The sequence below is a fragment of the Rhincodon typus genome, unplaced genomic scaffold, assembly GCF_021869965.1.
Source record: "Rhincodon typus isolate 14 unplaced genomic scaffold, sRhiTyp1.1 hic_rhity00005088, whole genome shotgun sequence".
Taxonomy (NCBI): domain Eukaryota; kingdom Metazoa; phylum Chordata; class Chondrichthyes; order Orectolobiformes; family Rhincodontidae; genus Rhincodon; species Rhincodon typus.
Window position 1 is genome coordinate 1 of NW_025970726.1, and position 9038 is coordinate 9038.

At 51.9% G+C, this 9038-nt stretch overlaps 1 protein-coding gene across 1 annotated transcript in view; it reads left to right on the forward strand.

The window, feature by feature from the left end:
* Positions 1 to 208: 208 nt before the first annotated feature.
* LOC125482028 (N-terminal kinase-like protein) overlaps positions 209 to 9038 on the forward strand; it is a gene marked incomplete at its 5' end in the record, with an annotated part of 9583 nt that continues 753 nt past the window's right edge. Inside the window, 8 exons of the mRNA XM_048593997.1 lie at positions 209 to 369; positions 1823 to 2046; positions 3463 to 3553; positions 4490 to 4645; positions 6072 to 6230; positions 6502 to 6609; positions 7726 to 7839; positions 8565 to 8720. Coding sequence (XP_048449954.1) covers positions 209 to 369; positions 1823 to 2046; positions 3463 to 3553; positions 4490 to 4645; positions 6072 to 6230; positions 6502 to 6609; positions 7726 to 7839; positions 8565 to 8720 — 1169 coding nt within the window. The remainder of the gene's footprint in view (positions 370 to 1822; positions 2047 to 3462; positions 3554 to 4489; positions 4646 to 6071; positions 6231 to 6501; positions 6610 to 7725; positions 7840 to 8564; positions 8721 to 9038) is intronic.

Sequence of the window (9038 nt, forward strand, 5' to 3'; positions counted from 1 at the left end):
TAACATCAAGATAGCATGTTTCAAAACTTACAACTTTTAAATGGGGTTATTTACTGCTTTTCTTTGTTTAAATCCATGCCCGAATAAGGAAGCCCCCCCACCCCCGCCATGCTTTTGATGTTAGTTTAACTGTACTGTATTTGTTAGATTTATTTTAAGGATCAGGAGGGGCATCATGAGGTTTTAAGCGGTGTTGTTTTCTTTTAAGACTTCAGTGTAACGAGTAACCCCCTTCCTGTTTTGAAGGCAGAGAAATGTCTATATATCGTGACTGAACCGGTCGCTCCACTCGGCACCTATTTGAAAGCGAAGGAGACAGTGGGAGAACTGATTGAGCAGGAGATCTCGTGGGGGCTGCATCAGATTGTGGTAAGGCTGCCCTGCTCCATCGAGGCCACGTGTCTGAATCCTACGTTACATTTAATTGGGTCCAGGGAGTAATGGCATTGCAGTGTCAGACACCGAGCTAGAGGCAGGATTAATCTGCGGTGTGGGGTCTTCAGGCCGTCTTTAGCAAAGTCTTATCTGCAGGCAGTAGGGACCATGTGAATAATGTGCAGCAAATTGCCCAAAACCACTGCAAACAGAGTCTGCTGGACTTTTCCACCTTCTCGGCCGAAGTGAGTGAAGAGTGGCGAAGAAATCCCAATCTCGGTATTGGCAAGGACTGCCCCCAAAAATCTGTCCTCGGTTTGTACTGCCCTGAGAGACTGCTGCCAATTAGAAATGCAATTTTTCCCAAATACATACTTCAACTTGCAGTTTACTATGAAAAATACTGTTTGTTTCGGTCAGTGTTCACCTTCCTGTAGTTTACAGTGAACCTCGTCCGTGCCTTTGTTACCTATAAAAGTGACGGACTGGGGACAGTCCTGGTTGGCTTCCCATCATCTATGTTCCGAAACTTGAGATCAGCCCGAATTCCGGGACCTTTGTCCTACCTCTGGGCTTGTCCTGTTTAGCAAACTTCCCCACCATCTTCCCCAGTGCTGCTGTTTGCTCTTACAGCACGGGAACAGACCCTTCAGCCCAACTTGTCCATGTCTACCAGGTTTTTCCGAACTGAACCTGTCCCATTTGCCCCATATCCCTCTAAACCGTTCCTGCTCATATACCCATCCAGCTGCCTTTAAAATGTTGTAATTAAATACTGCATTATTCAAGTATTGCCCAGCTGAGGGTCATCTTCTGTGGGTAATCTCGTGGCCGAAAATTGCAAAATGAGATTGGCAATTGGCGTAGAGTCATAGAGATGTACAGCACGAAAACAGATGCTTCAGTCCAACTCATCCAAGCTGATCAGATATCCTAAGTTAATCCAGTCCCGTTTGGCCCATATCCCTCTAAACCCTTCCTATTCATGTACCCATCCAGATGCCTTTTAAATGTTGTAATTGTACCAGCCTCCACCACTTCCTCTGGCAGCTCTTTCCACACACGCACCACCCTCTGTGTGAAAAAGTTACCCCTTAGGTCCCTTTTAAATCTTTCCCCACTCACCTTAAACCTGTGCCCCTCTAGTTTTGAACTCCCCTACCCTGGGGGAAAGATCCTTCTGTCCCTCTGGAAAATCAGCATTTTCCAACGACTTTCGATTCTGAGAAGTGTCATTACAGTCTCAACGTTAGCTGTGCTTTCTCTCCGCAGGTGCTGCCAAACCTGCAGCATTTTCTGTTTGTCGTTTCTTTTTGTTTCTAACGCTGCAGCGAGGCAGTTTTCTGTGCCTTCAGAGCAGCTACAAAGACGCGGGTCGGAGTTGCTGAGTCGAGCTGGGGGACTATCTGACACCCTGCTCCCTCCCCTCTTTTTTTATTTTTTATAGAAAGCCTTGAGTTTCCTGGTGAACGACTGCAGCCTGATCCACAACAATGTGTGCGTGGCTGCGGTGTTTGTGGACCGAGCAGGCGAATGGAAGCTCGGCGGGCTCGACTACATGTACGCCGCGCAGGGGGAGACGCCACCACCGCCGCCGAAGGGCTTCCCAGAGCTCGACAAGTACGACCCGCCAGAGAAAGCAGACCCCAGCAGGAGCGGAACTGAGAAATGGTAACCATCTGGGGGTGAGGGCGTGTGTAAGTGCTGCACCTCCCTCCCACGCCACAAATTCACAGCTTAGTCTGCGGTTAAGGCAGACCCTGGAGACCGTTTCCTCTATCTAACCCCGTGCTGTCCCTGTCCCTGGGGAGTGTTTGATGGGGACAGTAGAGGGAGCTTTACTCTGTATCTAACCCCATGCTGTCCCTGTCCTGGGAGTGTTTGATGGGGACAGTGTAGAGGGAGCTTTACTCTGTATCTAACCCCATGCTGTCCCTGTCCTGGGAGTGTTTGATGGGGGACAGTGTAGAGGGAGCTTTACTCTGTATCTAACCCCGTGCTGTCCCTGTCCCTGGGGAGTGTTTGATGGGGGACAGTGTAGAGGGAGCTTTACTCTGTATCTAACCCTGTGCTGTCCCTGTCCTGGGGAGTGTTTGATGGGAACAGTGTACAGGGTGCTTTGCTTTGCCACGTGGTGGTGTGGCATAGTGGGTTGACACACCTCTCTAGTAAACAGGAAATCCTGGAGTTTGAATCTCAGCAATGAATCTCTCTCCCAAGGGCTGTTGACTAACCTGATATGGGCCAACTGCAGAATGTCTTTGTGTTCACTTTACACTAACAGTGTCTGTGTTTTCTACATGTATCTAAACAAAACTTCCTCTCAGTCATAAAAGCAAACGGTTATGAAAATTCAGTTTAAAGGAATCAAAGGAGCTTTACTCTGTATCTTAACCTGTGCTGTCCCTGTCCTAGGAGTGTTTGATTGGGGGACAGTGTAGAGGGAGCTTTATTCTGTATCTAACCCCGTTGCGTGTCCCTGCCCTGGGGAGTGTTTGATGGGGGGACAGTGTAGAGGGAGTTTTACTTTACCTAACCCCATGCTGCCCCTGTCCTGGGTGTGTTTACTGGGAGACCGGGAAGAGGAGATTTACTTGAAGCTTAAGGATCAAGGGAGCTTACACTGTGTCTAACCCGTGCTATCCCTGTTCTGGGACGGTTTGACGAGAGCAGTGTGGTGGAGCTTTACCTTCAGGTTAAGAGTGGAGGGAGCTTTATTCTGTCTCTAACCCCTGTCTGTGGATGTTTTGGTCTGTGTAGTGGAAGTGTTACTATCGAGCCACACATTATGTTCCTCTGGGATTGCCTAGTCCTGCCAGATGGCATCCTGTGCCCCCCATTCCCACGCGTCAGTGTCTGTGCTGTCTTCCTTTTGCGGGTCGCTCTCTGGTGTCAACAGTCGAGGCTTGCCCCTCTGTCCCAGAGGATGGTGGAGACCAGCGGAGTCTGAGTGAGAACAGCCTGCACCTTCAGGAGCAAAGCGAGCTCAGCGTAACTGGCAGCGGTGCATGTTTGCGCATCGGCTCACGGAGACTTCCTGAATCCGAGGAGACGCGGACCGAGCTGACAGCTTTATCCCATTTACAGGTCAGCGGACATGTGGCGCCTGGGCTGCCTGATCTGGGAAGTTTTCAATGGACCGCTGCAGAGATCCTCCTCCCTCCGCTCCCTCGGAAAGGTCTGTTCTTGTCCCCCCTCGTGCATGTGCAGCGGCTGGGGGTGGGGGAGCTTGAGAGGGTGTGCTCTCGCCAGCAGGGAACAGTATGTACTAACAAGCTATATCACAGTGGCAATCAGCCCTGCTACAAGAGCCCTTTACCACCACCTGCCGTTTGTAACCTGACACCCGCATGGTGCCAAGGAATTGCCATCGGGCCACCTTCTAACGGAGGCATCTAACCCAGGCCCACTAGGGGATTGTCGGAAGGGAAGTGGGAGGGGAAGCAGTTTTTCTGGTGTTCAGGCCGTTCCATCAGTGGCGAATGGTGATCGATCCCGTCTCCATCGCTATGTCTGACAGCCGGACCCCCGCCTCCGGAATGCGAACTCTTCCATCGTCGGCCAATGTGCTGAGTGTTCACGGGGTTTTTCCTGTTGGTTTTTATTGTTGCTGTGTTCTCGGGGCTGGTCCCTTGGCTTAAGGGCAGTGGTTGGTCAGCTGTTACTGTAATATCGTCGACAAATCAGTGTCTCCCCGTCTCGTCGCGTCTCTCTCTCTCTCTCCATTCCACCAAATCTTTGCTCTCCTGAACCGAGTGATAGGTAAATCACAGAATCCTTCGTGTGAAAGCAGGCCTTTCAGCCCATTGAAGAGCGTACCCATTCCACACCGTCCTATAACCCTGCATTTCCTACAGTTAATCCACCCTAACCTGCACATCCCTGGACACTATGGGACAATTTAGCGCAGCCAATCCACCCTAACCTGCACATCTTTGGGCTGTGGGAGGAAACTGGAGCACCCGGAGGGAACCCCACGCAGGTACAGGGGAGAAAGTCACCCGAGGGTGGAATCGGACCCAGGTCTCCAGCACTGTGAGGTAGCAGTGCTAACCACTGAACCACTGTGCCGCATTCTTCCTGCTGCTGACTTTACCTCTTCCTTCTCTATCAGATTCCCAAGTCCCTGGTTCCTCATTACTGCGAGCTGGTCGGGGCTAATCCTAAAGCCAGGCCGAACCCGGCCAAGTTTCTGCAGAACTGCCGGGGCCCCAACGGCTTCATGAGCAATAAGTTCATAGAGACCAACCTCTTCCTGGAGGAGATTCAGGTCAGTCCGCGATTGGGGTGGGGGGAGGGAGGGGCATGTGCCGTCATCGTAAACGGGCCCTCTCTGCCCCAGGATGGGGGAGTGAGACAGTGTATCTGTCTGTCTGTCTGTGCGTGTGTGCGTTGCTGTAACTCTCGGATCCCTGGGCCCGTGGTTTCCCCAGTCCTGGGTGCTGTGTGGAGCTGTAAAGAGGGGAACGTTTGTATTTCTGTAATGCTGCTTGTGGCCACCAGGTGTCCCGAAAGGGCCTTCCAACCAGAGAAGTGGCTTTTGAGTTGTGGTCGTAGCAAGTATCATCATCATAGAATCCCTACAGTGTGGGAACAGGCCGTTCGGCCCCACAAGTCCACGATGCCCCTCCGAAGAGCATCCCACCCAGCCCTATCCCCTTGCTGTAACCCTACATTTCCCATGGCCAATCCACCCCAACCTGCACATCCCTGGGCACTATGGGACAATTTAGCACGGCCAATCCACCCTAACCTGCACATCTTTGGACTGTGGGAGGAAACCGGAGCACCCGGAGGAAACCCCACACAGACACAGGGAGAATGTGCAAACTCTACACAGAGCGTCACCCATGGGTGGGATTGAACCCGGGTCCCTGGCACCATGAGGCAGCAGTGCTAACCACTGGGCCACTGTGCCGCCCTGGTCTATACAGAAAGATGCCAACGCCAGGGTTTAAATTTCCCACACGAGCTGAAGTTACATTGATCGTGACCTCTCCCGTCACATGAGGTGTGGGGTCCCTTGGGTTAAACCTGTGCCCCAGGGCATCATGCTGTCTAATGTGAGAGCACACCTATGTAGGAAAAACAGCAGCTGACATGCACACAGCTAGCTCCTACAGTGACATGATCGTGACCAAATCTTGCTGTGTGCGTGTGTGTGTGGCCTCACCCATGTCCTGTATAACCTCAACATGATGCCCCAACTCCTGTACTCAAAGGTCTGAGCGATGAAGGCAAGCGTGCTAAACGCCTTCTTAACTACCTTATTCTAGAAACCAGTCCATAATCCAGGTCGACACCGAGTGCAGTATTGAGGGAGTGCCACACTGTCAGAGAATGTCTTTTCCGGATAGAGCAGAGGGGATATGTGACTTTGGGGATATTGTCTCCATGGCTGTTGTCTCAAAAGCAGGGAATCTGGCCCATCACCGCATTGTTGTTCGGTGCAGCGTGCTGTGTTCAGATCGGCTGCCACGTTTTCCCTCCACGCAGCAGCACCTACACTTCTGGTTGGCTGTGAAGCAGTTTGCGGTGCTCTGAGGACAAGAAAGGAGCTACATAAATGCAACGCTCTGCTTCAGATTACTTCAGAGCATGCCTGTGTGTGTCTGCCTGTGTGTCCCAGTTCAGTGCAGCGTGGCTGTGCGCCAGATTGACAATGTAGCCCACCTCTCTCTGTCTCATGTCTACAGATTAAGGAGCCCATGGAACGCCAGAACTTCTTCCTGGAGCTGAGCTCGCAGCTCGACACTTTCCCCGAAAACTTCTGCAAGCACAAGATCCTGCCGCAGCTGCTGACAGCGTTTGAGTTCGGCAACGCCGGTGCCGTTATCCTCACCCCACTCTTCAAAGTACGTACAGGCCTGTCTGCAGGGTACCCCGCCCCTCTCCGTAGCTGCCTCTGTGATTCCAACAGAGCGTCGTGCTGTAACGTGGTGGTTTTATTCCGTGTGCTAACAGGGGTCAGGGTCAGGGTCGGGGTTGGTGGTGGGGGGGATGATGATGATGATGATGATGATAGCGTGTAAGCTTAATACTTGCGTTAACAGCCGGGATTAAAAAGGCCATTCTTTTTGTTTTGAAAGCAGGGTAAGCCGTGACCTCTCAGTGCTGTCTCCACAGGTGGGGAAGTTGCTCAGTGCAGAGGAGTACCAGCAGAAGATTATCCCCGTTGTGGTCAAGATGTTCTCCTCGACAGACCGAGCCATGAGGATCCGTCTGCTCCAGCAGGTCTGCGACTTTACCCCAGCTTTTAAAATACCGACAAATTCTCGCGTTCGAAACCTCAGTGGGTCTTGCCCTTTTACCTGCCCCAATTTTTAAAAAAAAAAAAAACCACAAACCTTTGCAGCCCAACATCCCCTTCCAGATCTCCGCACTCCTCCAACTCCAGCTCCTTGCTTGGACCAGATTTTATTCCCTTTGGAATAAGTGATTGTGGCTTCAGCTGCCTGAACCCCCGAGTTCTGGAATATTCCCTCCAGTCATAGAAACAGACCCTTCGGTCCAACCAGTCCATGCCGACCATTATCCCAAACTAAACCAGTCCCACCTGCCTGTGCTTGGCCCATATCCCTCCAAACCTTTCCCTATTCATGTACTCATCCAAACGTCTTTTAAACGTTGTAATTGTACCCACATCCACCACTTCCTCTGGAAGCTCATTCCACACACAAGCCACTCTGTGTAAATAAAAAATGTTGCACCTCATGTTTTTTTTAAATCTTTCTCCTCTCACCTTAAAAATACACCCCCCAGTCTTTAAATTCCCCACCCTAGGAAAAGACACCTGCCATTATCAACACCCCTCATGATTTTATAAACCTCTATAAGGTCATCCCTCAGCCTCCTACACTCCAGTGAAAAAGAGTCCCGTCCCGTCCTCTCCTTACGATGAAAACCCTTCATTCCTCGCAACATCCAGGTAAGTCTCTTCTGAACCCTCTCCAGTTTAATAATATCCTTTCCTCTGTCCGTGGAAATAGTTTCTCCCTCACTAATCCTCTATCACTCTAAAGCACCAAAAGTATATCACTTGCTTATTGTTTTGGCTGCAGAGGACACGGGCCTAGATTGTGCACTGTGACTTCCTAGTTTCACCGTTTAGCACCGTCCCTGTCCCCCACATCGTTCAAAGGACAGTGCCTGTGACAGGGGGGACAGCGCTCGCTCAGCCCTGCCAGCCTGGGCTCTGGTCTACGGAATGAGGGATGTGCGAGCCCACGCTCTCGGCCGATCGGAGCAGACCTATCGGAAATCGTTGTCGTGCGCCAAGAGGCAGCAGCCGTTTGCAGCACAGCAGGATCCCGTGAGTGAATGACCTGCTCCGTGCCCTGTTTGTTTCAGATGGAGCAGTTTATTCAGTACCTGAACGAAGCGACGGTGAATGCCCAGATCTTCCCCCACGTTGTCCAGGGCTTCATGGATACGAATCCCGCCATCAGGGAGCAGACTGTCAAGGTGGGTGCAGTCGGTAGATGCAGTGGGTGTTATGCTCAGCAAGGGTGCTGTGGTGTGGGGGGGAGGCGGTGAGGTGCTGGTGGAGGGGTCGCTCTCTCTCTCCAGCTCTGCTGGCCACCTGTTTCCTCACAGGTACTCAAGACCACGCTAATGCTGTTGGAGTGGGGGGCGTAGGGCTGGACCAGCGCTCAGGATTTGCTCAGCCCCCACCTCATGCCCTGGAGCAATCGGTTGTGAGGATGTAGGGACGCCCACAGTTTGTTCTTTTCAGAAACGACAATTTTAGTTTAACGGTCACCAAATAATGAACCGGATGAAAATTGCAGCTGCAGTGGGGTTGGAACCGGTTATTGGGAAACCTGGAATCATTTCGATTCCCATTGCTAAAAGATCAGGCATGGGAGCCATCGTCAGGTCTGGGATTTTCCTACTCGTGTCCCTGTGCCGTGTCCCTTTTTCCCCCCCAATAACGGGATGCAGGCTTTGCTGGTGAGTCTCCACACGTATCGTCCTGAAGGAGGGGGTCACTATCCATCTCATCTTTGACGAGGAAGGAGCTGTGTGTACAGTGTTAGTGGGAGACATGTCTAGGGCCTCTGTCCCAGCAACCTCTGTCGCTGCTCCGATTCGGAATGGTGTCCAGCCACATTGGCCTAGGACTGTCGCTCGCACGCGCTGACCCCGACGAAAGCCCAAGCTCATTCTCCGCTTCCTCCTGCTTGCAGTCAATGCTGTTGCTGGCTCCGAAGCTCAGTGACAATAACCTGAACGTCGAGCTGATGAAACACTTTGCACGGCTGCAGGCGAAGGATGATCAGGGGCCTATTCGCTGCAACACCACAGTCTGCCTGGGGAAGATCTCCTCCTATCTCAATGCTGGTGTAAGTACTGATGTTTTCCCCTCAATCGCAGCCTCCTGCTCCTCCTGGCTTCTGCTGGGCGAGCCTGCCCCCACTCAGTTATTTTACACCGGTACCCTGGGAACTGTGTCCTCATTCGGAGGGGATTTCCTGGGAAGTATGTCAGTATTTGGGAGGGGATTCTCCGGGAAGTGTGTGTGTGTGTGCGCGTAGAGGATCCTTCCGGGAAGTGTGTGTGTGTGTGTGTGTGTGTGTGTGTAGAGGATCCTTCCGGGAAGTGTGTGTGTGTGTGTGTGTGTGTAGAGGATCCTTCCGGGAAGTGTGTGTGTGTGTGTGTAG